General features: G+C 45.9%; 8 protein-coding genes across 8 annotated transcripts; 3 read left to right on the top strand and 5 right to left on the bottom strand.

Annotated features, from left to right (window-relative positions):
• Nucleotides 1-2,413: 2,413 nt before the first annotated feature.
• Nucleotides 2,414-3,198, top strand: BGW36DRAFT_306334 (npp1 domain-containing protein; the record flags this gene model as incomplete). The annotated part of the gene is made up of 2 exons (XM_046212138.1): nucleotides 2,414-2,646; nucleotides 2,706-3,198. The coding sequence occupies 2 exons, from the start codon at nucleotides 2,414-2,416 to the stop codon at nucleotides 3,196-3,198; spliced, it is 726 nt and encodes a 241-aa protein (XP_046067071.1).
• Nucleotides 3,199-3,378: 180 nt separating this feature from the next.
• On the bottom strand, nucleotides 3,379-3,918 carry BGW36DRAFT_364426 (uncharacterized protein; the record flags this gene model as incomplete). The annotated part of the gene is made up of 1 exon (XM_046214556.1): nucleotides 3,379-3,918. One exon carries the CDS (start codon nucleotides 3,916-3,918, stop codon nucleotides 3,379-3,381), a length of 540 nt encoding a protein of 179 aa, XP_046067070.1.
• Nucleotides 3,919-5,807: 1,889 nt separating this feature from the next.
• BGW36DRAFT_401203 (secretory lipase-domain-containing protein) lies at nucleotides 5,808-7,162 on the top strand (the record flags this gene model as incomplete). The annotated part of the gene is made up of 2 exons (XM_046218717.1): nucleotides 5,808-5,832; nucleotides 5,934-7,162. The coding sequence occupies 2 exons, from the start codon at nucleotides 5,808-5,810 to the stop codon at nucleotides 7,160-7,162; spliced, it is 1,254 nt and encodes a 417-aa protein (XP_046067069.1).
• A 1,522-nt stretch (nucleotides 7,163-8,684) lies between these two features.
• BGW36DRAFT_389505 (uncharacterized protein) lies at nucleotides 8,685-11,612 on the top strand. The gene is made up of 6 exons (XM_046217355.1): nucleotides 8,685-8,958; nucleotides 9,024-9,037; nucleotides 9,095-9,967; nucleotides 10,020-10,445; nucleotides 10,508-11,277; nucleotides 11,362-11,612. The coding sequence occupies exons 1-6, from the start codon at nucleotides 8,822-8,824 to the stop codon at nucleotides 11,500-11,502; spliced, it is 2,361 nt and encodes a 786-aa protein (XP_046067068.1). The 5' UTR covers nucleotides 8,685-8,821; the 3' UTR covers nucleotides 11,503-11,612.
• Nucleotides 11,613-11,795: 183 nt separating this feature from the next.
• BGW36DRAFT_432649 (Aldo/keto reductase family-domain-containing protein) lies at nucleotides 11,796-12,896 on the bottom strand (the record flags this gene model as incomplete). The annotated part of the gene is made up of 1 exon (XM_046221161.1): nucleotides 11,796-12,896. The coding sequence occupies one exon, from the start codon at nucleotides 12,894-12,896 to the stop codon at nucleotides 11,796-11,798; it is 1,101 nt and encodes a 366-aa protein (XP_046067067.1).
• Nucleotides 12,897-14,421: 1,525 nt separating this feature from the next.
• On the bottom strand, nucleotides 14,422-15,870 carry BGW36DRAFT_364422 (enolase C-terminal domain-like protein; the record flags this gene model as incomplete). Its single annotated transcript, XM_046214555.1, has 3 exons — nucleotides 14,422-15,618; nucleotides 15,671-15,778; nucleotides 15,826-15,870. 3 exons carry the CDS (start codon nucleotides 15,868-15,870, stop codon nucleotides 14,422-14,424), a joined length of 1,350 nt encoding a protein of 449 aa, XP_046067066.1.
• A 725-nt stretch (nucleotides 15,871-16,595) lies between these two features.
• On the bottom strand, nucleotides 16,596-21,641 carry BGW36DRAFT_328837 (P-loop containing nucleoside triphosphate hydrolase protein). Its single transcript, XM_046212784.1, is given in 4 exon segments — nucleotides 16,596-18,581; nucleotides 18,637-21,019; nucleotides 21,032-21,219; nucleotides 21,277-21,641. 4 exon segments carry the CDS (start codon nucleotides 21,610-21,612, stop codon nucleotides 16,779-16,781), a joined length of 4,710 nt encoding a protein of 1,569 aa, XP_046067065.1. The 5' UTR covers nucleotides 21,613-21,641; the 3' UTR covers nucleotides 16,596-16,778.
• Nucleotides 21,642-23,172: 1,531 nt separating this feature from the next.
• BGW36DRAFT_432646 (putative sugar transporter) lies at nucleotides 23,173-25,334 on the bottom strand (the record flags this gene model as incomplete). Its single annotated transcript, XM_046221160.1, has 10 exons — nucleotides 23,173-23,400; nucleotides 23,451-23,520; nucleotides 23,590-23,636; nucleotides 23,700-23,911; nucleotides 23,985-24,202; nucleotides 24,253-24,284; nucleotides 24,346-24,739; nucleotides 24,789-25,117; nucleotides 25,190-25,243; nucleotides 25,320-25,334. The coding sequence occupies 10 exons, from the start codon at nucleotides 25,332-25,334 to the stop codon at nucleotides 23,173-23,175; spliced, it is 1,599 nt and encodes a 532-aa protein (XP_046067064.1).
• Nucleotides 25,335-27,294: the final 1,960 nt, after the last annotated feature.

Raw genomic sequence — 27,294 nt, 5'->3', positions numbered from 1 at the left:
TGACAGCGGCCTGGGAAAGGCAGGTTTCCGCGGTGAAGTTCTTGTTGGAAAATGGCGCAGATGTCCACGCAGTCGACGACTGTGAACTGACTGCGCTCCATTATTCAGCACAGCGAGGGCCCACTGCAATCGTCCGGCTGCTTCTCGATGCAGGAGCTAATTTAGAAGCAAGAGACGTCGATGGATGGACCCCATTGCATGGTTCAATCTATTGCGGTCGACCTGATACTACTAGGGTACTTCTCGAACGAGGCTCGGATGTATTTGCAAGAACCTACGAAAGACTGGCCGCCATTCATATTGCCGCATCCGCTACAGAAATGGCTGTAAAAGAATCGTCTCTCGAATTAGTGAAGATATTAATCGACCACGACGCAAACCAGTTGGAGTTTGCAGATACGGAACACGGGTTTACTCCGCTCCATCATGCAGTGGCTAGTGGTAACCGTCCCACGACTATCTTTCTATTAGAAAAAAAAGTGGATATCAACGCACAGGACAAGACCGGTGCCACTCCACTTCTCCTTGCCGCTGATGAAGGACATGAAGATATAGTGCGCTTGCTGATCCAGAGCGGAGCAGACGTATTAAGTGCCAATGACGCCGGAGAGACTGCTATGCACAAAGCAGCCAAGAAGGGTAGGTTGCAAGTAGGCAAGATCATCCTTGATATGGGAAAGTTTCCTATTGAGTACAGAGAAAATAGTTTCACTCCTTTATCCACCGCAGCTGCTGAAGGCCAGCGGGATTTCGTTGAGTTCTTGTATAACCGAGGCGGAGATATTGAAGCAAAGGACAGAATGGACTACACACCACTTCATCGCAGCATTTTACATCAGCGTGACGATGTTGTGTCTTATCTTTTAAAGATAGGCGCCGATATCGAGGCGCGTACTACGCTGGGATGGACCCCCCTACATCAATGTGGCTACATTGGCCAGGAAGTGGCCGCGATAATTTTGCTTGAACGTGGTGCCGACCTCGAAGCAAGAGATAAGCAAGGCAACACTCCTCTTCTTGTTGCAGCGGATGAAGGAGAAACTGCCGTTATCTCGGTATTTATTCAGCATGGCGCTGCTATCTTGGCTACCGATAATGCCGGCATCACAGCGTTCGAAATGGCGGCGGATCGCGATCGGTATGGTTCTCTAGAATTGCTTATAGAAGGCATGAAAAAGGTAACGGCGCAAGAAGAGATGCGCGGGATTTTTGATTCTATTCTTCTAAGGAGTTGTGCAAAGGGAAATTTACAGGTAGTATCGCTCATGGTTAAGAATAGCGCCAATATCGAGGTTAGAAACAGCTGGAAAGCAACCCCTTTTCTACTTGCATGCCTGGAAGGACACCTTGATGTTATTAGGTTTCTTGTGGAAGAAAACAGGGCTAATTGGAAAGCTCGAGATCATAATGACAAAAACGGTATTCATATTGCCGCGGAGAGAGGCAACCTTAGGGTTGTGCAATTCTTGGTCAGAAATTACCCAAGTTTGGTGAACGAACTAGATGTTTGGGATGAGACACCCTGTCATTATGCCAGCGAGAATTCGCATTATGATGTTGTCCGTGACTTGATTCGTGCTGGTACAGATCTGACTGTGATCGATCAACACGGTCGATCAATATGGGATTGTGTCAACGATCAAGAGGTGAAGGTTGAGTTACAGTTGTTGGTGGACAAAATAACGAGTGATGAAAACAATTCAGAAAAGGCTGATCATATAGTCACCGACCGGAAAGATTCGCCAGAGGTATTGGATAACATTCGCGAGATTCAGATGAAACGGCTGCTGTCTAAGAATGTCGAGCGGCATATAACGAGTCGCCCGACGTGGTGACGGCATCGTGAATTGCATTTCCTGTAATATTAAAACATCGAGAAAGAAAAGAAACGATCGAATATATCCACCAATGGCAACTCTCTTCATTACATTGTCCCATAGTAAACACGCAAGCTACCAGGGTAGCTTGCGTATCCCCCACTTGATAACTTCGACACGCTTCATCAACTGGTACAAGCCCACTTAGTCAAAACCGAGAAATAGATCGATAAACATAACCTCAATAAACCTGAGAAAATCAGTACAGTGAACTCTATTCTTCCGTGAATCTTTGGTGTCTTTATTGGCAGCAAATAGAAAACGAGTTTATCGATGAGTGTTTCGGCGCAGTTTCTCGATTGGGTCTTAGGATGGAGATGTATAAATTAAAGATTTTTAGACTTGATTTTAGCGGCACGCCACTTTCTGCATGATACCTCAACTAGCGTACGCATATTGAGAAAATGGAGCATTTTAGTCTTTTTCATTTACCGCCTTCTGCCCGGCTGATAAGGGGGTGAGGTATAAATTGGCCGATTCCTAAGTTTCGGAACATAAAGCGTATATATCGGTTGTTGTCCTGGATTTGCTCCAAAATGGGTGCATTCTCGAGGCTTGTTCCTTTTAGTCTCCTAGCTGCTCTGGCTACTGCCTCGTCGGTCAAAAGTTTCCACCGGCGAGGAACGATTGCTAGTGATGAGATTGTCGGCTTTCCCGAGACAGTCCCAAGTGGCACCACCGGCGACGTTTATTTGGCCTACAAGCCCTATCTTTATGTCGTGAATGGTTGTGTTCCATTCCCAGCTGTCAACGCAGAAGGTGACACGAAGTAGGCTGATCCAATTTGCCAATGTACAAATATTTTTCGGATTGCTGATTCTTTTGTAGCGCTGGTCTCGCGCCGACAGGCGCAAGCGACGGTGACTGCTCTAGTAGCGCTGGCCAAGTGTACGTCCGAAGTGACACATACAATGGCTACTACGCCCTGCTTTACTCATGGTACATGCCCAAGGACGAGCCTTCGGATGGTCTTGGCCACCGCCACGATTGGGAAGGGGTTATTGTCTGGTTATCATCTGTGACTTCAACCGACGCCAGCAATGTCGTGGCCGTATGCCCTTCTGCGCATGGAAAGTGGGATTGCACGACTTCCAGCTACACATTGTCGGATTCACACCCCTTGATCAAATATGAAAGTGTCTGGCCACTTGATCACTCGTGTGGACTTACTACCACTGTCGGCGGAATGCAGCCTCTGATTGCCTGGGAATCACTGCCTAGCGTTGCTCAGACGGCTCTTGATGACACTGACTTTGGAGCTGCCAATGTACCTTTTAAAGAAGATCATTTTGCTTCGAATCTTGCTGCGGCTACTTTTTGATACCGTTGAACTCTCCTTGTCACATGTCGCGACCACAAATGAAAATAGCATGTTTTTCAGCGATTGTATGGGATAATAGGTTGATAATTGCAGTCATAATAGTCAGAGCCGATATAGCACATGCGTCTTTAAGCACTATTTGGAGGTGAATCGAAATAATATAATACCTGCATCTTCACTTTAAAGCTTAGCCTTCGATGGATCTGGAGACGTGATGTGCCGTATCAATGCTTCCAATTTCTCATCTAAAACCCTGGCTGCATTTCTCAATCTGTCATCAGTGTTAACCCCAGCAATTAGACTGCTAGGCAGCACATAGAGCACTTCTGTCCCTCTACGCTCTGGCGATTCCTTCACGAGCACCTCAACTGGTACAAACAGCCCCGCGTCCAAATCTTGCCTCAGCATCGTAATCGCAATAAGTGGATTTCCCAACAGAATCCGACGAATCCGCAAGCCACGAGCCACACCGAAGAGCTGGACCCATGAATGATCGATGCTAGCGAATTTCATGAATCCGAATGCACCGACTCGGCTCAGGCACAATTTAACAAATGCATCTTTACCGCCGCGACGGACCGCTGCAGTCACATCCTCCTGATTGAAGCCGGCGTCCGACTCTATTTCGGCGTTGAGTTTGGCTGTCACTGTGTCGAAGGAGGTGGGTGTGGTGAAAGTGATGCGTGACCCGCTGAAAGCATGAGTTTGTTTAACTGTCATTATTTTTTGACCAGGGATTGGTATTGCTTTATGAACCACCACTAATTTTATAATTACAAATCAAAATTGCGGTGAATTGTCGGTTTGTTAGATCAGTGCAGTGGAAAGAGAGTTGTGCTGGTAGATCTTGCGACGTGGGGCAGATCAATGGGCAATTTTTGACGTGGCCCAACGCCCTTGCTTTATTTGCTTTAGAGCCACACTGGGGCATAGTAATTCTTAATGAATGAGATTTATTTAAAGATTTATTAAAACACAAAAGCATACAGTGAGAGACATTTAAAACAATTATTGTATGTCATTCGTGTACCAGACCGACGTCAATTGATTACCCTGTAGTTAATGGATATCAATTGATCCTATTTGATGGAGTGTAAACTTTCCATCAATGCCAACATAACAACGTAATGTTACATTTTTGAAGTCAATCGACATAAGCTGCATGCATGTTTAAAGTGATCATCTGAACATTTTGGTTCGATGTCATGCAACATTTACCGTTTAAGTACTAGATCAAGTTAGCGGTTTTTCGTTCGATGCGTTTTGCTTTATTTCTGATCGTGCAGCTTATAGTTAGCACTTGTTGATAGCGAGGAATCCAATCGTCTAAGGACGAAGTATAACTATCAGGATGTCCTCGACAGGGTTCCGAGAACGCAATATAATGCCGCTAATACGAATAACTATACCGACTCTAGATGTCCTTACCATAATTGGCGCAAACCCCTGTAGATTGATTAGAAATACTCACCAAAATCAAATAATTATACCGAGGGAGCATGTGGAACTTGCATTCAAATGCGGGGCCCCGCAATCAAGATGTATTATAATAAGACATTATTACGCATCCTACATGAGTATCAGTTGATGATTTTATTAAAGGCAAGGATGAATATCTACATACATAGGGCTTCTCGGTACATATAGACATACAGTGTTGTATCCGATTCCGTGGTATGTAGGAAGCTGGCTTGGAGAAGAGTTCAAATTAAATACAACCATTTTTGACTACCCAAATCTGGAGTACGGGAGCAGATCACTCGGAATAACAGAATAGCTCAGCCAGCTAGCCTATCAGACATGGCGGTTGGAAGCTAAGCTGAGCTCGCTTAAATGAACTCTCGCAGAGAGCCTCGGTCGTTCTAGCTAGGGCTATGATCACGGCAGGTGCATTCTTATTGCATGTGCCATATCCTTAATACCTATTCAATTCTTTTGCATGGAAGTTTTGGTGAATTCATGGATTGTCTGTGCTGAGCATGATGAACAGACCTGTATGTTTCCGTAGACTACTAGACTGCCAGAGGCTTCTCATGCTTAGATACATTGCAAATAACGCGATTAATACCCAAACTATGAGGGCTTTGTCCGGTTTGAGGAATTCAAGAGAATGTATAAAATACTAAAGAGTTTACCCATTGCAAATCGCAACCCCCTTCTCCATGCGAATAGCTCCAAAGCTTGATCTCCACAGTTTGTTGGTAAATTAGCCTAGAACGGCAAAAGCTTGCGTTCTATAGTGCCGATTGCGGGGGCCATCTTCTGCAAAAACAACGGTTCAAGAGCAAGCTAGTTTTGATTAATACCAGGGGGAATATGGTGGCCTTGTAGCTAGTGGCCACCGCTCTTCTAGGCTAAAATATACTTACCATTTCTTACCCAATCGTTCAATGTTGTCAATTGTCTTGTGATCTCCAGAGACGGATCTATCGGAGAGCTGCACGTGTTGACCGGTGTAATTTATCTTATTGTGATGATCTGCCCATATATATAATGGGAGCCATCCCAGGTCTCTCGCCTTGGCTGTCAACTGGTCATCCCAGCGCAGCCTCAATACGGACATCAATTGGTAAAGTGTGGCTTCAAGCATAAACACTTGGATATCCAAAATGATCATAAAGTCATTGATTGTCGGTTGGCTTTGGCTGGCATCCTCAGCTTTATCTCTACCGGCCGAATCAGCCCGCCGGGCTACGCCATCCCAACCCACAGCAGATCCCTGGTATACCCCCCAGCCGGATACGAATCCGAGGCTCCAGGGACTATTCTTGCCTACAGGGCACCCCCAGGTGGAATAGCTGCTTTTTCAGCCGCTACTGTCAATCTAGACGCCGCCTGGCAGGTCTTGTACCGGACAACTGACAGTTTCGGAAACGCTTCCGCGACCGTTACAACGATTTTGATACCGCACAACGCGGATTACACAAAATTATTGTCCTATCAAGTCGCTGAGGATGCTGCAGATCCTAACTGTGCGCCATCTTACGCCTTCCAAAAATCCGCAGCGACCGATGGTGCTTTGGGATTAATACTGCCCCAGGCGGAACTACTTTTGATCGAGACTGCGCTCGCACGGGGATGGGTAGTGACAGTGCCAGACCACCTGGGACCAAAGTCTACCTTCCTGGCCAACAATCTATCTGGCCATGCAGTACTGGATAACGTGCGCGCCGCATTGGCTTCTTCAAAATTCACGAAAATCTCGACAGATCCCACCATCACACTATGGGGATACTCAGGAGGGAGTCTAGCTAGCGGATTCGCTGCGGAATTGCACGCTTCGTATGCGCCAGAGCTTAAAATAGCTGGAGCTGCCCTGGGAGGAACTGTTCCTTTGATCTTGCCCGTCATTAATCAAACAAACAAGGGAGCATTTACAGGTTTGATTCCTGCAGGAATCATGGGTCTGTCCAACGAGTACCCTTCAATTGCGCAACTGCTTCAGGAATACCTGCTCCCAGCCAAGAAAGCCGAATTTAACAAAGCCGCTAGCAAATGCCTCACTGGAGATATAATCGAGTACCTTGGACAAGATGTGTATTCATATGTGTCAGATCCGGGTATTTTCGAAACCCCAGCTGCCCTCCAAGTCCTCAACGCAAATAATATGGGACAGCACGCCCCAACAATTCCACTGCTAGTGTATAAATCTATCAATGACGAAATCAGCAACGTGACTTACACAGATGACCTGGTGTCATATTACTGCAATGCCGGCACCTCTGTTGAATATAAGAAAGATTACCTTTCTGAACACGGCACCATGGCCGTACTTGGTGCTCCAGATGCAATCATGTGGCTCGAGGATCGGATGCGAGGAGTACCTGTTGACAGCAAATGCACGACTTCATCCACGTTTACTAGTCTGTTGGATCCGAACACTCTCGTGCTCTTGGGTGAGGTGCTTGTCAATTCTCTCCTTGACTTGCTAGGAGCGCCGGTGGGTCCTATTATGATCGGATAATGGCCTATGATGAGTCTTTAATGTTGGTCGTATTTACGCGACATATACTGGGGATGATAATTTAAGGGGAAAAAGAGTTTAACAATGCAGTTAGTGTCCAAGAATCGATGTCGACGTCATTGATTATTTTTTGAGTGCTTCCTTAATAAATACATAGTATCAACTAATCAATGAGATGTGATTATACAAGCTTAAATATTTCCTATTCAGAAGCCTTACTTATTTATATTTAGTCTTCAAATTTTTCACAGCAAGAGACTAGGTGTAAAATTAGACTGTTAGAATATAACATAAGACGCCACAATTCCTCCACTGTTGAGAAATCATATTTTCAAAATGTTAATAGACTCCAGTTTTACTTACTACAGTTTGTAGCTGTAATATTTAGATTAAAACTCATTTGAGTATTCAGTTTTTACCGCTACGTGCTTCCATATTATGCTCAAACATGTGTCAACCTATCAGCACACAAACACCTCGTGATGGAATAGCTGCATAGGGGGGCTCAAAGCCATTTCAGGTAATCACGGAACAATTATGGGTAACTCAAGCAAAGATTACCACCATCAGGTTGATTTTAATTTCTATGTAGATCGTTCCCCTTGTGCCCTAATTGTTGTATAAGTTTTCTTATTGCATTGTATAATTACCTGTAATACAGTGGGTTTACATTGATGATCAGCAGTCTACTGAGATTGGTCGACAAATGAAGCCAAGCCGACGAGGAAAATAATAATAGTAATGATTATTATATTCAGGTTTTAACGATTATACCCAGCCTCCAGGCTATGACAATGACGATTTACTGGGCGCCAAGGGGGTCGTTAGGGGTCTAAGCCCTAAATCTCCACAACGCCTGCCCCATTTGGTGCCTATAAACAACTAAGCTCTTGCACAATCTTGCACCAAGCTGCTTATCTATGCAGGGCTATTCGGGGGCATTATAGGGGTTGGCGGATCCCCGGAATCCCTCCTGTGGGCGTCACCTACTCTTACCCTTCTCACCTCCGGATAATGATTCCTCGATCTCTGATATCATCATCGTCGTCAATTATGTGGGAATATTGATCAAAGTTTTCAAGAAAACATACCGGATTTCTCTCTTTTATGCATAGTTGTGGAACCAGTTCATATAAGTTGCTGCTCCCTCAACCGAGATTCGGCACATCGCCGGCCTTAGTTTGCAATCAATGAATCAATGTTGTTTTGTTACTCGCAGTGGGTCTCGCATTTAACCCCGGATGAAAAGTGCGTTTTGTATGGGTCGGGTAATTAAATTAAGTTCAATCATTCAGTGCGGGGTTGTTCTTATAAAGACACCTCTATGCAGATGATAACAGTGTCGGTACTATTCCTAACCTCCCTTTTTCAGTGCCAATTGAACTCAAATACGAGCTCACCGTGAGATATTACTCAAAGAGCGAGGTGATTTGAAAACCGGACACTAGGAAGATCGCTATTCAGACCTAGTGTCCGACCTAGTAAAAGCCCGCGAGCTAGAATATCCCTCGCACTGCAGTCCGGCCAACATGATCCGCCCCATGATGTAACATGCGGTACCAAACTATTTCTGGACCGGCGGCGTAATATTATACTAGTTGCGTGCTCGGCACGAGCCTGATTCTCTGTTCCACTTTGTCTGGTCCGAACTCGATAAAGATGGTTATGGAGCTCTCATGGCAGGCTCAAGTGAACCAGCGGGGGCGCCTGCTAGGTAACTCATCAAGGAAAAGGACGGCAAAGGCATGTGATGGCTGCTTCAGATCCAGGACCCGGTGCGATGGAAAGTCTCCATGGTCAGTATATCCCAACCTACCAACAAATCGGGTGATGGTTAGTAACTCTCAGCTTGTGTGTAAAGCGGGCACTGTGCAGGTAAGAGGTATTCTAATTGAGGGCGCATTAACGGGGCTGACGGCTTTACTGCCAAAGATCGAGGCCGATCATGTCGCTACACCAGACTAAGCAAAAAACGTGGTCGCATACCCTTGTCTCAAAAGATAGCCAACGGAGCCTCCTCATTGCAGTCCAGCACTGACGATACGCCTTCTGAGGAGCGTTCAGAGTTACCAGATGTAGTACAAGCCTGGCCAAGCACATCTACAGCTACTCGATCGTTAAGCAGCGCTGTCGTAGACGATCAAGCTGCTCATCGATTGCCTGAGAACGCTAGGGGCTCGTCGATATCCGAAGCTGGTGCTTTATGTAGCCCATTTTTTAATCAACTAGATGGTGCTAATCTGCCTCATTCCCAGTCAAGAGGGAATCGAATCCATTATAATCTGGCGGAGGATGTCGAGCAAACCACATATTCCTTACAGCAAAGTCCAAATGACCCATACCCCCCCAGGATCTCTCGAAGCAACATTAGTGTTCGCTCTACTACAGACAATGCTGAAGTCTCACCCAACTCAAGGATAGCTTCCTCATGGGATGGCTCTTCATCAGCCTGTCGGTATAGCTGCCTGGAGCCTCTTTTACCTTATATTAGCGACATTGTCTCCCCATCTCTTGCTTGTGATTTACTCGATGTCTATTTCATTGAACCACGAACTTCGATTTTTTCTTGTGCTTCTTCATACGTCCTGGTCCCAATTATTCGTAAAAAGTCTCTTCTTCGGCTCTCGAACCCGCGTCCAACGACGCGCGCGCTTTTGTGCACCATGTTATGGTGCGCGTCTCAATCGGCGGATATCGCCACTCTCCACATGCCTGGCTCTCGATCATGGATATCGAATCATTTGTTTGAAGTGGTAACAGCACTGATCGCAGACAGAGACCCAGATCGTTTGCGAAGAGTTCCCGGTTTGGCTCCGTGTTACAATTCATGGCAATATCACTAGCTAAGTTGAAATAGACGGTTTGCGAGTTGAAAACACACGACTGGTGTATTATGGTACTGAGAAATCACAGCTGGCAACTCCTATTGTTACCAACGAACCTGCTGGAGAGATTGATGATGTACTGACGTTCACATTGCTATCTATTGCAATCTCTGGAGGTGACTTCAAGTCTGACAGTTTAAAATGGTGGAATAAAGCTGTCAGGCTTGCCTTTGCCTTGGGATTTAATATTGAAGATAAACTTGATGACCCGTCAAGTTCGTCTTTTCCAAGTGTACACGAGTCTTACAAAGCGGGAAAACCTGTTAATCTATTGTTAGAAACGGAGGTAAAAGAGGAGCGCCGCAGGGTTTTCTGGTTATTATATTGCCTTGACCGACACCTTGCTATATCCTTTAATTTGGTTTTGAAGATACCTGATGAAGTTTGCTCAGTATTTGGTGAGTGCGTAAAGTGAGAAGAATCAAGGTATGGCTACAAAGAGCTCATGATTTTCCTATAGTTCCGCTCCCAGATAGTACTTGGGAAAATCTGGACACCACAGCACTGGATAGTCTACCACCGCGGGTACCCGGGCCGCTTACAGTCATTCAAGGCACATGTTTCTTCGAATACTTTCTTCCTTTGATGGCAATTCTGGGAGACATTATTGATTTGCATCACCGAAGAAATCACCCTCGCTTTGGTGGTCTGAATGAGAGTCAAGAGGTGACAGTTGTCCTCGATCTGCTGCACAAATGTGGAGCAAGTCTGGTTAAAATGGCGAGAAACAGCCACATAACATACTCTAGCGCACTTGAAGCATATGCTGTCAATTTAGGCGACCTCCCAACGCCGATTTCTGGATCCCTAGAGACACTTCCGGCCGACCTACAAGGTTCACATCCTCCCAAAGCCATGGTTAGAACACAGTTGGTTATTGCCTACAGTACCCATATCCTCCATGTTCTATATGTGCTACTATACGGGAAGTGGGACGTTATTTGTATGCTCGACTGCGAGGATGACTGGATTACCTCATCGAGATTTGTAGAAGCCGCATCTCATGCGATATCCGCGTCTCACGCCCTATCCGAAATTCTAAAACTAGACCCAGATCTGACATTCATGCCGTATCTATTTGGCATATACCTCCTCCATGGAAGTTTCATCCTTCTTCTATTTGCAGACCGTATGCCTCAACTAGGTGCCAATGACTCTGTGGAAGAGGCGTGCGAGACGATCATACGAGCGCACGAAATATGTGTGGTGACGCTGAGTACCGAGTTTCAGGTGAGTGCTGTAAGCGAGGAATTGACACTCTATGCATGACCAAACATTTATACTGAGAAACTGGAACTGATATAATTTTCTTAGAGGAACTTCCGCAAAGTTTTACGGTCTACAATGAATAGCGTTCGAGGCTTTACGGTAGATCGTGAAGAGGAATCTAGAGCGAGACGGAAAGCCTTATCACTTTATCGGTGGACCAAGGGTGCCAGGGGGCTCTGTTTGTAATTGTCAAATGCTCTTAATAGCTTCAGCCCTCCAATTTTCACAGCTAATGCATATTTCCATTTTATAAATTCTCGAACCTCCAAGCTTACACAACAAGAATAATAATAAATGCCAGTATTCTTTAAATAGAACTACCAAGGTATCGTCTAATATTCAGTCTGCATTTCTACTTCTATGCTGGAGAATCATGATAGATTATTTGTCTCCAACAAGAAAAGAAGAGACTATGAAACATTGCAACCCGGCTCATGCCAATGTCTCATAAACTTCCGCTATTTCCATGACGGAAACAGTTATAATTTGGGCTTGATCATTCTCTGTTGCTCCACGTCCCAGTTTTCCTCAGGGCTTGTGAAACTGAAGTTCAGCCAGGTCCCCAATATATCCTGAATCTTGTTCCATAGCGGTATATCCCTTTCCACCTGATCCAAGTTGATGGGCGATCCATCATAGCATCGGAGGGGTGATTGAAGGATTTGATTGACCGCTGACATGTTCTCGACCAATTCATTGATAGAACTGATGCCCGTTATCGTGCTCACCTGGAAGTCACTCGTAGAAGACGCGACATGTGCCCGCCAAATCGCATATCGTAGAGCGAGAGCAGCTAAACTCTTTCCTTGTATCGTTACATACTCAGCAGCACGATGTGCAGCAGCCCGTAACCCAGCCGGCGCCGGGTGAAAATCTCCCAAGCTTCCAACAGGGACTCCACCAGATCGCAACAGACCCAAGGTAAGGGGACTAGCATTGCAAACACAAGAAACGCCCAAGTCCCTGAAACCAGCAAGGCCGTCGGTTTCGAGTCGATTGTTTTGCAATGTCATCTGCGCCCAGTTTTGTACCACATCCAGTGGTCGGTCATAACGTTCTAGTACACTCCTTGCAAGTCGCAATAGCAAGTCGATCCTATAGCTAGAAGCTCCAATATAACGTACTTTCCCCTCGCGGACCATCTCTAGGAGAGCGCCTATCGCCTCAAGTGCAGCCTCCTCAGTCACATACTCGATATCATGACAAAAGACGACGTCCAGGTAAGACGTGTGCAACCTTTCTAGCGAACGATTCACTGAGAACTGGACCCAAGACGGCGAGTAATCAAACCTGTCTGGCGCAATACGACCAACTTTTGTCATAAGAATATATTTGTCCCGAGGGTACCGCTTTGAGAAAACCGACTCGCTCAATGCTTGGCCTAATAACTGCTCTGACGGCTCATAATATGATGAAGTATCAATAGCACGCATGCCGAGATCGAACGCATGTTGTAAGACTTGTCGGACCTGAGAGATATTTGGGTCAGGATATACCTGATAACTGAACCCAGCACCCCCCAGAATGACGGGCGGCAGAATATTAGCCAAGGATGCTGGCTTGTCAAGGACCTTCATCATTGTGAGGCGGCCACTCATCCTGCAGAATTATTTCAGAGGGCAAAGCTGGGAGTCAACGTTACAGCAAGTTAAAAATTAAAACAACTGGATCGAATACATACGCCGGGTAGTCTCAATTAGAAGGCATATATATTTTAAGCTTTTTGCTCGAGACAAAGCCAGATAGTCTTGACATACTAGAATATTCCCTTGACTGGGTAGGGGCGAATTAAAAGGTTTCTATCGAACCCATTGGATAGATTGAAGGTCTTGCTCACCCGCGCTATACAAATCTAGAAACATATTTTGCTATAGACGATGGCTTACTAGGGGCACGCTTTTAACACACTAAGTCTACCTTTGTTAAGTGAACCATCGGATAATTAACACCACCCCCGAAATGGGGTGTATTGATTGATAGATACTAGACTGTATTGTGGATGGTCAAACCGGAAGCTACTTTTAAAGCCTCCGACTTTATATAATGTACTATATTACATCTTACTACACTTCTGGACGTCTATTTTCCAACTTTATGTTATTGGTGCAATGCAAAAGATGAAACCCCAGAGAATAGTAAATTGTTGAATTCCAAGAAATTTGATCAAGTATGTGAAATATATCTAGAGTCAGCTTGCAGGTAAGCACCACTGACAAACGGTATTTACAAGTATGGCAGGAAACCTTACCATGCCGATTTCCCACCTAAAAAATTATTTCCGTACAGGCTCTTATTTTGCCGCATTATACCAGATTGGAATAATTGCCGTTTGGGGCCTGTTTAACCTTTCCAACTTAATTGGGTGGAGCAATTAAGTTTTTCCCGACAAAAATCCCCGTCGGATAATACCATCGGAGAGGAATAATTCAGTTATTATCCGTTTTCGTCTAGGAGAAAAGTAAACTTCCCTATTGGTCACAATGTTCCGTATTCTGTAATATACCTCGAGAAGAGTAATTTGCTTGAACCCAACCACAGCGGTTCGACACTAGTTGTCGTTTAATCAAGACGGTCCCGTTCTGGAAATAGAAATATTCTCAGACAAACAATGAAATCCCCAAAAATGTAGATTTGGGAGAAAGGGTCACAAAGACTGATCTGGAACTGTATTTTTCTACTTCTCCTTCAGATCATCCATCGCCTATTGATTGCAACCAGTACTATATTCGCCTACGTAGATTAGCAAATGTAACATCCAGGAAGTTGAAGTGTCATCCGCCAGCAGCGGCATACCCCAGTATAATTAACACCGGAACGTATTATAGCATGGTAGACATCCACTTTGTTAAAGAATTAACGGCTATTGTGAATTTCCACATTAACCGACACATAAATCGCATTATTACAGGCAAAAGCGTCTACTGATTATCGGTATGGGTTGTCGGAAAAGAAGCAGAGCTAGGGCTATGAAGCCGTAACCTAACAGGACATCTGCAGCCTAGTATAACACTTGGAAATAGTTGCACAGAGAACCAATGTAGACAGTAAGTGACCGTACAGTCAACATGATGATGAGAAATGCAGTGCAAGGTATTTAGACAACAATTACCACGGTTTACTCGCTTCTATCGCGTCTCTTCCTGCTTGCGAAGTCCACCAGCTAAGCCCCTCCGCTCCAGGGAATAAATATTTGTCAATAATCTCCGGCCTCATTTGTACACTATATCCAGGTTCCATCGGGGTGACGTAAAACCCCTGCTCTATTCTCGCTGGGGTCAGGAAATGTTCATGGAGATGATCGACATATTCAAGGATGCTCTTTTTTCCACTGATAACAACAAAGTCGATGGTGCTTAAATGTTGGGTATACTCCGGAAGACCTACGCCACCAGAATGAGGAACGATCGGCACTCTGAATTTGCGAGCCAAGAGGAGGATTGCAAGGACTTCATTGACACCTCCAACTCGACAGGCGTCTGGTTGGAGAACGTCTACCGCACCTGCTTGCAGAAGTTGCTTGAACATGATTCGATTCTGGACCATTTCCCCAGTTGCAACTCCAACCCTCCCATTTAATGACTTTCTAATGGTGGCATGACCGAGAATGTCATCCGGAGATGTTGGCTCCTCAATAAACCACGGTCGAAACTCGACAAGAGAATCCATGTATTCAGCAGCCTCTGGAACAGACCAGACCTGATTTGCGTCGATCATGAGTGTATTACCCTTGTCATAGCCAATGATCTCTCTTGCAATGGTCAATCTCCTCCGATCTTCGTCGATATTGGCTCCGACCTTCAGTTTGAAATACTTAAACCCTTGCTTGAGTGAGTCCCGTAACAACTCCTTCATTTTATTTTCACTATAACCCAACCAGCCTGCGCTAGTTGTGTACGCAGGAACTGCCTGGTTTCGCTCCGCTTCGGCTATTCGCTCTGCCTTTCCACTCTCTACATCCTTCAAGAGCCGAATTGCTTCCTCTGGGGTCAGCGCGTCCGTAATATATCGAAAGTCGATGCAGCGTACGACTTCTTCAGGGCTCATGTCTGCCACAACCTTCCATAATGGCTTTCCCAGATATTTGGCCCAGAGGTCCCAGGCTGCGTTGACAACTGCACCAAGTGCCATGTGGATAACGCCTTTCTCTGGGCCAACCCAACGCAGTTGAGAATCGGACGTTAATTGCCTCCAAGTTCGACCCCAATCAGCTGTGATTTCCTGCAGATTCTTTCCGACAAGCATGGCAGCTATTGCATCAATGGCGGCGCAAACTAACTCATTGCCTCGACCAATCGTGAACGTCTGTTAGTGTGAGCAATATAACAAACCTGTAGGCATCGCACGCGTATCATACCAGTCCATGACCCGAATGTTCGGTGTCTGTATGCAAAATGCAGTAGGCAGCCGAGTAGTTTGGATTGGTGTTCATGCCATCCGACCCTGTCTGATCTAATGATGTCTTCTATTATAAATATGGTTTCCCGCTGGCGGGCTCAAGAGATGACGTACCGGAAATCTCACATCACGAGAAATAAAGCTCGTGATGGTAACCATTTTCATACCCTTGAAACCATATAACACCAGATGCGGCGAAGTTTGTGCTCTTTTCAGGTTCTCACGCTCATAGATTCAATGCATCATCTTGACAGGGCATGTAGCATCGACTTATAGAAATCACATTTAAATAATCTGGTTCTAATGAATGGTAATCTCGGCACTTCTCCGATGCTATAGCTATACAGGTATTGCTAGCTCCAAGGTATGCCAGGATCAACTCCAAGATGGATTGGGTAGGCTCTGTTCGGTTCGGATAATTTAATCGGATGGTAAATACATATGTTGTGAATTATCGACCGGATTTTCAACCCCCGTTTTCCTGTAGGCTGTCTCTCGACTACTGATAATGCGATGTGTCCAAAGGATTGATACATGCCTATTTCCAGTCTAGGTAAACCGCCGTCCTAGACAGTGGTAATAGAAACGGTACTTATTTAGCTAGGTTCTTGCTATCAGCCTCTTGAAACCATCGTATTCTAAACAGTGAAGCAGAACTGTTAATCCGGGCAATTTTTTTGATGGCAGAATATTCATTGGATTGGCTGAGCCATGTATACATGTATCGTTCTTTACGTATGATCGCGTTTTTCCAAACGAAAATCCCCATCGGATAATATCATTGGAGAATAATACATTCAGCTATTATCCGATTTAGTTTAGATCACAGCATTCTGTAATTTGTAATTGATTACACCAACACTATTATAAACTGTAAGGTGGGACGGAACGCCAAATCGGCGAGCTGTGTTGACGGACACCTTTCATGCTATCATGCTATAGTCCTCCAGTATGATTTTACAGAAAATACAATAATGACATCATTCTCGGTATCCGAGATGTTCAATATTGATGTAAATATGAATCTATACATAGATAAACAAGCAGATAAATCTTGACTTTTCTTTTTATCCGAAAATCATCTTCTCTAGCACATCCTTCTCCCCACTGTTCTCTACCAGATTCTTAAACAACCCCCCATTGATACCCATCAAGTCCTTCGGAGGACCAAATTCGACCGCCTTGCCAGCATCCATCACGAGAATCTGGTCGAAATCCGCAATAGTACTTAATCGGTGCGCGATAACCAGTAGTGTGGTGGCGTTGCGTCCAAACTCCGTGCGAATAGACTGTTGGATCAGGGCATCGGTGTCCATGTCGACGGCAGAGGTGGCTTCGTCTAGCACCATGATCTTGGGACGCGAGACGATAGCCCGGGCAAGGCACAGGAGTTGCCGCTGTCCCTGTGAGAGATTGAGACCGCCCTCAGAGATTGTGGCACTGAGAGAGGTAAAGATATTAGCGTTGGCGGTTGCTGTCGCTGTCGCTGTGTCTGGGGTCGTTGCACCGGTGCTCTCTTGGTGCTGCGACGTAGTAGAATGCGTACTGAGAATATCGTCATCGTCAGAAATCAAGTGTACGCGTGTCAATGCGTCATACAGGTCTTGGTCATTGTATTCGCTGAACGGGTCCAAGTTTGAGCGAATTGTCCCGGAAAAAAGGACTGGGTCTTGCGGAATGATGGCCAACCGGCTGCGCAGATCATGAAGCTTGATCTTAGCCACGTCGAGGCCGTCAATCAGGATTTGGCCTTCGCGCGCTTCAAGAAAACGGAACAGTGCAAGAGTCAACGAAGACTTGCCGGCACCCGTGCGGCCGACGACGCCGACGCGCTGGTTTTTCTCGATGGCGAAACTTAGTCCATTCAGCACGGGAGGCTGATCTGGCGCATACCCAACCACCAGGTTGTTTACTTCTAGTCGTCCTTCTGTGGGCCAGGCGGCAGGTGCATCGGCGCCTCCCTGATTTTCAAGCTCGATATTGGAGTACTCGATAACACGCTCGGTAGCGTTCATGTTCAGCTCGGTACTAGCATATTGGCGTAGCGCCATTGAGACTGCAGAGTTAAATTGTAGGGCAAAGCTGAGCGCAAATCCTGCGAGAGAGGCCGTGATGCCGGGCACATAAACCACAAGGGCAGCGGTGAAAGTTGCGAATATGGCGCCAATGAGGCTCATGCGGAACCCAAGCCAGCGGTTGAACAGCCACATATTACACCAGGCCTGGGCATGGCCATTGATTTTGTTGTAGATAATTCCGATGTAAGTATCACTCTTGCTGAAGGCGCGGATGGTTACTAATCCCGCTAGACTCGACCCGAATTGCTCAAACACGGGGCTCTTGGAGACTGACTCGATACGCTTAATCTCTCGTGCCCCGGGAAAGTAGGTCATAGCCACCTTTAGGGAGACTAAAAGAAGGGCCATGGCAAAGATAGCCACCACGGGCGAGACGAGAACCCCGGCTACCAGGATTCCGAGCACCTCCAGGACCTTGCTAGCTGTGAATCCGATATCGTATCCCAGTCTGGAGTCAATCATGTGGAAGTCTGCGGTGAATCTGTTGAGAATTCGTCCAAGGGGAACAGTATCAAGCCATCGGAGCGGAGCGCGAAGCACGGCGTAAACTAGCCCATTGAACAGGCCTCTCGCTCCCTTGACGGCAGCGTTGAGCGTGAAATAGTATCGGGCTGTTCCAATAACACAGGACAGGACTGAAATACCGACATACACGCTTAGATACATCGCGAGGTCATCGTCTTGATGAGCTGGTATTGTTCTATTCATTGAATGCTGCAAGAGAGCAGGGAACAGCTCGGGATGCGCCTGGGTGCTGGATGAAGAACTAGTCCAGATATTGACCCACCAAGCCTGTTGGGAGGAATAATTAGATGTGAAATGCATTCAATAGACTCATTTTACTTACTCGCCCTATCACGAGCATAGAATTGCTGAGATAGACCACACACGCTAGCAGCCAATACGTCCAATGGCCACCCTTGGAAAGATAAGCCGCGTACACGGATAGCTTAACCCGGCCAGTCTCGCGCCTCTCCTCCTCAATAAACTTCTTGGGGGGTTTGATTTTCGTGGGCTCAGCAAAAGCACCAATTGTTCCCGTACTCGGATGCTGATGAGGGGTATTCGATATAGCCTTGTGAAGGTTTGTTTCCTCGTCATTGAGAACCTCGTCGACCTTGTCAGCCACATGGTCCTCCTCTTCCGCAGCATTTTCTTCGCGCAAGATATCTTCCAGGTGATTGGACTTAGTGAGCTCGTCGATAGTACCCGCATACTTGACACGGCCGTTCTCCAGTAGCACCGAGTAGTCCGTACGAGGAAGACACAGAGCGACATGATGAGTAACCAGAATTCGGGTGCGGTTTTGACCGAGATCTCCAGTAAGGGCATGCTCATAGACATGGCGGCCCGTGTGCGCATCTAAGGCGCTGAAAATATCGTCCATAATGAGAATCCCAGCGCGAGAATACAATGCTCGTGCGAACGATACGCGCCATCGCTGGCCACCGCTCAGGTTGACACCATTGGCACCGATATCCGTCAGTTCGCCATCGGGAAGCATATCGAAATCTTTTTGCAATGCACATGCGAATAGCACCTTCCGATAGCGCTCTTCTTCGAATTCCAGCCCGAACAGGATGTTATCTTTGATCGTTGCATTTTCAACCCACGGAATCTGGGCAACATATGCAATGGCAGAGTCGATGATCCAGTTGCTTGGGGTCGCCAAGTGATCGAAACGGTCACTGATAGGAGGTGGAACGGGGACTTTGATAGTCCCCTCAAGAACGTCACATTCCCCTAATAGAGATGAAAGCAGTAGACTTTTTCCAGATCCAGTTCGACCGGACACCACACTGAGGCCCTTCGTGGGGAAAGCCACATCCAAATTACGAAGAGTAAACCGGTCCTCATCACTTGCCTGGCCCTCTGTCTGATCTGCGGGCCAGGCCACCGTGGCATTCTCAAAGGCGATATTCTCAGCAGGGACAGTGTTAATGATTTTATCGGGGGTCCTCATGTACTTGTCAATACGGTCTGCGCTGACCATGGCTTCCAGGCCGTTGGCCATCATTTCTGGGACGATAGCCAGCGATAATTCCAGGGAACCGAAGACCGACATGGCTGTGAAAGCCACAGACGCCTCGAGGCCACCATGAATCATAGCATACACTGTGAGAGATATAGCTGACAGCCCCACAGGCCCGAGAATCCAGATCGAGATCAGGCCGATATTATAGAGGAACGCGGTCCACAAAGCTATCAGCTCTGTCTCGCGCACTTCCGCAATCCGATTCTGCCACTGCTTCTCTAGAGCGGAGAACTTAATCTGCCGGATACCCTGGAGCACCTCTGTCACAACGGCCATCTTCTGGTCTCGGGCCTTCATCAGTCGGTCCTGGGCACTGGTATACTTCTTGGCAGCGTAGATATTAAAAGGCGTGATGAGAACCGAAACACCCAGACCTGCAAGGGCGCTGCGCCATCCAAGAATCTTGATTAAGAAGCCGCAGCCCAGAAGTACTTTCATTATCGCAAGAGGGATGAGATAACTAAACGTAGCAAAGTCAGAAATCCGCCTGGCGTCCACGGCAACGAGATTAATGATGCTCTGTCGGTTCTTCTTCAAGGCCTCTTCGTCGTCTTCCTCTTCCTCCTCTTTCAACAGTACCTTTGACGAGGCGTCAGGTGTATCCGCATCTTTGGATTTCTTCGTATGCTTGGCATCTTTTCTTCGCATAGACTTGGCAAAGATCGTGGCGGATAGTGCTTGATAGATGGGAAGACCAAGATAGTAGCATCTCACCCAGAACAGCCATGACTCCACGCTGGAAGCAGCCAGTATCAGGATGCCCAAGGCGAGTACCCAAAACCAAGACTGGAGAGCAGCCCACGAATCCGTCCCACGAGCTTCCATTGAGTTCAAAATGTTATACAAAGCGACCTGTGGACCTAAACTCAAAATGCAGGTTACTATAGTCAACATCATCTGCAGGATAATAGGCTTGAGGTGAGCAAATATGATCGCTTTCCAGATCTTTCGCGACCCAATTGCTCGCTCAAAGTTAGCTCGCAGAATGTGTGCGCGTGTGGGTAACGGCAACTTTGGAAGGCTGCCGGGATCCAGTTTCCTGTTTTTGACTGCATACTGAAGGAGGGTGCCCGCCCACGTAAAGGTGAATCGGCTGAGCACGGAGACGGTGAATTGCTGGTCCACCAGTTGGCCCTCGAAATATACGTCCGGCCGGCGCGGTAGGATGATGCAGTACAAGGCTCGCAAGAGGGCACTGGCAATTTACAGGATCGTCAGAACGACCCAGGCGCGGTCATGAGGAAGTGCTTTGCCGTCATAAGATGCCAGCGCGATATGCGCACAGGGAAGTGCTACAGCAATGAAACTGCCCCATAGTGCATAGAAGGCGTGGTCGAACCGGCGTGTCGGGCGCGGCTCTGTGAAGAAGACAACCGCTTGACTAGACAGAAAGACCTATATTTATATAAGACCCGTGTTCACTGGCATTTAATTGTCGGTCTGCAAACATACCCAGACACTGAATTGCAGCCATACGAGCGCTGTGTAGTCGGTACTGTATTTCAACGTTGTGATAACGGCCAAAGCCAGAGTTACTAAGAGCCCGCTAAAGGAAGATACGACAATTGAGACCCGTTGCCATTTATCCGAGAAAGCTCGCAGCGACTCCTCGGTTGCTTCGCCGTCTTCATCGCGATAGGCGGCCTTGGCCAGTGATTGCTCATCTTCCCGAGCCGCCTGGCGCGCGACTCGACTGGTAATACTTTTGATGGCAGGAATACAGTCCAGCCCAGACAGGAACACGGCCAGGCAGCCTATCGCGAAGGAGGTCACCTGCGAATCAAGCATTCTCCATATCGTCCTAGAGTGGGATGTTGTTTAACGAAGGGAGGTAGAGAATTCACCATTCTCCCAGCTAAACTAGCAAGGCTCTCATGGGTCACCACGGCGACTATTTGCGTCTTAAGGCCAGAATTCGTAATCTTACAATCTTACATATTGACACAGTAAAATTCAATATTACCACATATTAAAAATTATTATATAGCATTTTTATATAATAGAATCCTATATAATATTTCTAAATTAATATTAACCCATATAAAAATACCATATATCCATTTTCAAAATGTGGAAACATCGAAATACGCGTGTCAATAAAGCTTACTAGTGGATTGGCAATTTTGGCCCTAAAGGGCGAATAGTCGCCGTAGCCACATGCATTTTGCTAAACCCAACACACCTGTACGCTCCAAAAGGCGGTCTTCCCCAGCAGTGGACAGACTCCTCTATGTGGTGCTGGGGAATATTGCTCGAGAACTAGACCGACTGGTTCTTTGTTTGACGAAGCCAAGATTTGCCTAAGGAGGGGCTGGTAGAGATGTGAAGTTTGGGCACTTGACGCACTTACTATCCTTGGAATTGACCATAAAGGTTCTTGGAGCTAGCTAATTGAGTTTTACGGGATGCTTCTGAGGTTTGTTCCCCCAGGGCCTTCCTTAGTTCCTGATACCCGTCTCGAAAATCTGGAAGAAGGCTGGAAGTCCAATGTCGGGTATTTAGTTATCTATCTATATATATTGGCGGATAATCAACACCCAATTCAACATTTGAATAATTGAATATTGAATAGATTTATATTTATCTATACCATTGCGTTCTGAGTATTGGTCATATTGGCTAGGAGACCCCGCGGGGGCTCCGGGGGGGAAGGGTGACAGCTCTGGGCAGCCTATCATTGGCAGACGCCAGCGCGTTTGGCTTCCAGGAGGATGGCCGGGTCCCATCCCCTCTATAAGGCACCCGAATAACCCTGCGCAGATAAGCGGATTGAGGCGAGGAATGCGTAAGGAAATTTGAACATATTGGCACCAGTTCGGGGCCAATGACTCAGAGAATTAGGCGCTTAGACCCCTAAATACCCCCTACTGCCCACTAAAACAAGACCTTCATAGCATAGAACTGGGTAAGGTCGTAAGACTTGAATAAATAAATAAATATTGGGCTTGGAAGTGGATGGAGGTATTTGAAGTAAGCATTGACTAAGCTCAAACGCCTGTAACTTATAAATTGAGAAAAAGTCTTTTATAAGTCTTTACTAAACGTACCTGCCGTTACGAATATGATCAGGCTGTGGACATCAATTAATCACACCATGAAAATGACAAAGATCAACAAAACAAGAAATTACACATAATAACAAGACTAGGTAGTGTAAACACTGACAAATTTAGATTTGAAGCGTTGTATTAACAAGATTCTCATTCGTGGATCGCACACTGAAGTCAGTACCGAGTTTTACAAGCTCTAAGTCTAGACATATCTGGCGAAACTTCTGAAAATTAACTATTTAGGCAATATAGAGGCTCAATTAGCGCTATAATTGCAATTAAGCACGCTACCTATTGCCTACACCTCACCAGCCTTCGTCGATGTTTCCTCCACCCCAGCGACAGTTTCCACGTGTGTCAGTTCTGTGGCTTTACCAGAATCGAAAGCCGTAAGCGCTTGACCATGGGCCATATCGCGTTCGAAAATGGCACCGATTTTTTTAGCCTCGGGGTCCCGGAACACCCAAGGGGTTCTATCTTTGGTAAAGAGGAAATCCATTTCTTCCAGTGTTTTGCCTGCAGATTCCTTTCCTAGTGTAAGCCTATGGTGATGTAAATAGGGTACCAAATACGAACTGGGTAGAAAAAATAGACAACCGTGGCCATGACGTAGCAGAGGGCCATGAAAATTATATAGAGTTTCCATCTTTTTAATTTTGTTAGTAGTTTATTCCGATGTGTAACTCAGCCGTTCTAACGTGAAGGAATCACTCACGAGATTTTGTCCATTGCAGTCGGGATATACAGCGCGAACCAGAAATTCTAAAATCATGCGATCATTATGTATCTGAGAAACTATATTTGCCAAAACAAGTATATACTTACCACAAACCAGTTTGTCGCTGAAGAAAGCGATGTGCCTCGTCCACGCATATTCATACTGAACAATTCTGGGGGGTAAACCCATGCAACACATGCCCAGGTTAATGCGAAAACCATAACGTAGATATAAACAAATGCAATACAGGCGTTAGATGCATTCTGGTCCGCGAAATGAAAATTTGTCTTTTTCGTTAAAGAGTCGTAGATCGGGTCGCCTATAATCAAGTGAATGGTTGGTAACTGTCTCACGATTGAAGGGTAGGAGGTATGTGAAGAAGAGATATATACCCGTTGTCTTCATAATAACTCCAATCAACATCATGGCCACGCCCATTCCGAACCCTCCAATAATCATGGGAATTCGTCTACCCCATTTGTCCATGAAATACATGTCAGGCAGAGTGAATATATTTAAGATAACACCTTGGAGGCCATTCGCAAGGAGAGAGGAAGAGGTGGAGCCTAATCCTGCTTGCTGGAATAGAAATACGGCATAATACATAATGCTAATTCCAGGTTAACGATATAATGATCACGTCGAGATTTGAATACTGACACATTGATGCCCGTTACTTGTTGCCAGAGTTGCTGGTTTTAGAAGAAAGTCATTAGCAAAGATTCTGATTGTAACTGGCTTATATTGACCTACCACACCAATTGCTAACCATGTTCGGCGTGCCTCTAAGCCAAACAGCATTGCGGCGTATGTAATAGGTGGATTACGCTTCTCCCATTCAATTTTAGCAACGATTTCCGCCATCTCAGCTTTCACATAAGGATCACTGGTATCTCCTCTTGAATGCACCTTTGCCAAAGCTTGAAGTGCATCTTGCAGTCTATCTTGCTGGACAAGCCATCGAGGAGATTCTGGCATGAAGTAAAAAGTGATATGTAGGATGATAGTAGGAACCATCTGGATGCCAATAGGGATACGCCATGCAGCTTGCCCATCAATGTGGCTAGTACCATATTGGATCCAGAACGCCACAAGAATACCGAAATTGATAAAACACTGCTGGACAGAGATAATGCGACCCCGGATTCTGTAAAAATTAGACTGGAGAGTAGGAAAAAGGTGGTATTTGTGCGTACTCTCGTGGAGCAATCTCGCTCTGATAGTTCGGCACCATCATCGCCAGGCAACCATTTCCTAATCCATTGATTACACGACCAGCCACTAGCGCGGCGACACCATTTGCCACAGTTGAGATAATTATCCCAATCGTGAAAAGTGCAGAGCCAAAAAGGATGGTTTTCCTCCGCCCTATTTTATCAGCCAAGAAGGCTCCGGTCAGGAGGGATCCAGCGAATGCGCCAGCCTGAATGGAAGCTGTCATTCCACCTTGGAGAAAGTTGGAAGGGTTGTCCATGTAATTCAGGAACTGGGGCATGGCCAAGATTCCACTCATAGATCCTGTATCCTATAGTATTTTGTTAATAAGTTGTAATACTGCGTATGATAACCACATTATCGTTCGGTAGAAATTTCTTACATAGCCGAATGCTAGACCACCCATACATGGCGCAATGCCGTAAAGGTACACTGTCTATAGGAAACATCCTTGTCAGCTAGATGTTGCTGCGTTCTGCGCCGTTAAATGAACAGGCAGGTCCCTGTCTTACCCAATGAATCCCCATTTCAGACTTCTTTTGTTTCTTAACACGTTACAATGGGGAATTTGCCCAAAACAAATTTGCTAAAAATTGAAATCAGACGCCGGGCTTAGCACCTTCTAATGTCCTCCAGATTTTCAAGAATCTCCATAGATAGCCTTTTAACTTTCCAAAACATCGCTTGGAGCTCGAGCGGGGAAAAGCTGGGGAAAAAGTGGAAATGAAGTCCTTCCGTCGGAAATATCGAAAAATGGAACGGATATTTTGTTGCTTGTTGCCCACGAAAATTGTCCGATATACATTTCCGGTATTTTGGACTGCCGATCAAAATGACCTGCAATAATCCCAAAATTTACTTGTCTGTATCGGGGGGTTTTCAACTAATCGTTTAATTTGAATCTCCAACGAAATTTCCATACCAAGTCCATCGCAGCCATGTCACTCTACAAGGACAGTCAGCCGTATCACGGGGGCTTCTTCCACTTCCTATAATCGTCTTAATATTACCAAGAGTTTAAGAGTTCTATGGTAACTACTCTCCATATGGTGATATACCACAGAAAAGTAGTATAATGAAGAATTAGAAATGCCCAACAACAGGTTTCGGAACATATGGCTCTTCCAGAAACTCGATTTCCTGGACTGTAAATGATTTCCCTTCAAGTCAAACAGCATCGTCGACCCTCGCTACAGAATTGCAGCCGACAATCGGCACAGCACCTTCACTCCTAAGTCAACCAACGCTACATACACCATCTTCCAACCTTTCTCATTCACGGTCTGCTCAACTCTCTGAATAATCGCTTCATCTGCTGTCGTAATAGCGGTGCCAAAGGGAGTTGGCATTTTTGAGCGTTCTGACTCTGTCACCCCAAACAGCCTAGCCAATAATCCTCAGGATAAGTGTGACCTGGGAATAATACCAACCCCGGTGTCCTTACAGACCCGATTCATCTCGCGGTATCCTTCTCGGTGACAGAGGTTATAGTAATTCTGCATTGATATAAACTTGGTCCAGCCATGTAATCCTCCTACATGCTGCAAACGAGCGAATTGGGTGGCTTATATCGAACTAGAGTCAATATACCGCACTTTGCCCTCTTAGATTAGGTCGTGAGGTGCTTTCATGGTTTCCTCAGGTGGTGTGGATGGGTCGTAGCGTTGGATTTGGAGTACGTCAAGGTAACTTGTTCCTAATAGAGCGCGAGAGGCGTCAACCTGATTGAAACTGAGGTAGGAGAAAGACCTATTTTATCCATAATTAGTATCCACAACACCTTTTCAAGTAACAAAAGTAAAAGTGACAACGTACTATTTGCTCTTACCCATGTACTCTTCATGTATCGGACTCACTATTTCAAGATACGTAGACCAGAAGATCCGAGGCGTAGTCCATTTTTGTTTCGTCTAAGCTCCTTTTGTAAAGAGGGAAGAGGCCTGGTAGTCACGTTCAAACTAACAATGATGAGAGTAGTAGGTATTAGACGGCTTACGTCAATTAATCTCTGAGTACCTTATTATCCGATCTGATGGAAAGAACTTAGGACTGGTGCAGTACCTGGAAACTTCTAGGAAAATGGAGCGGGATTGACCACATATTTATATGCATCCCTGATCGAATACACGGAACTTCATCCTGACTTGCCCCCCTAAACATCGAAAGCTGATTTGTAAGACCATAAAATGCTCAAACATCAACATTGTCCTCGAGTAAATCTTTTGGACAGGGCCCTGATCTATAAAAACTATAGAGACGCTAGTATACATTTTGCGAGCGGGCCAATCAGCGACGCCGATGTGATTACTAACTATAATGTATAACCTGATAGTAGTTCGTTTTCCTCTATATTATGAGGGCTAGTTTGGTCGTTTCGTTTCTTTGTCCTTGGAGCTTACGTCCAAGGGATTGCCGAGATATACCGAAATATGGAGATGGCGTAGGGAAAGCTGTAGAAATGGCTGGCTCAACATAACATGGTTTGGT

This window comes from Talaromyces proteolyticus (genome assembly GCF_021365285.1).
Source record: "Talaromyces proteolyticus strain PMI_201 chromosome Unknown BGW36scaffold_13, whole genome shotgun sequence".
NCBI classification, from domain to species: Eukaryota; Fungi; Ascomycota; class Eurotiomycetes; order Eurotiales; family Trichocomaceae; genus Talaromyces; species Talaromyces proteolyticus.
The sequence above is the reverse complement of the archived record's forward strand: the minus strand, read 5'-3'. Positions and strand labels throughout refer to the sequence as shown.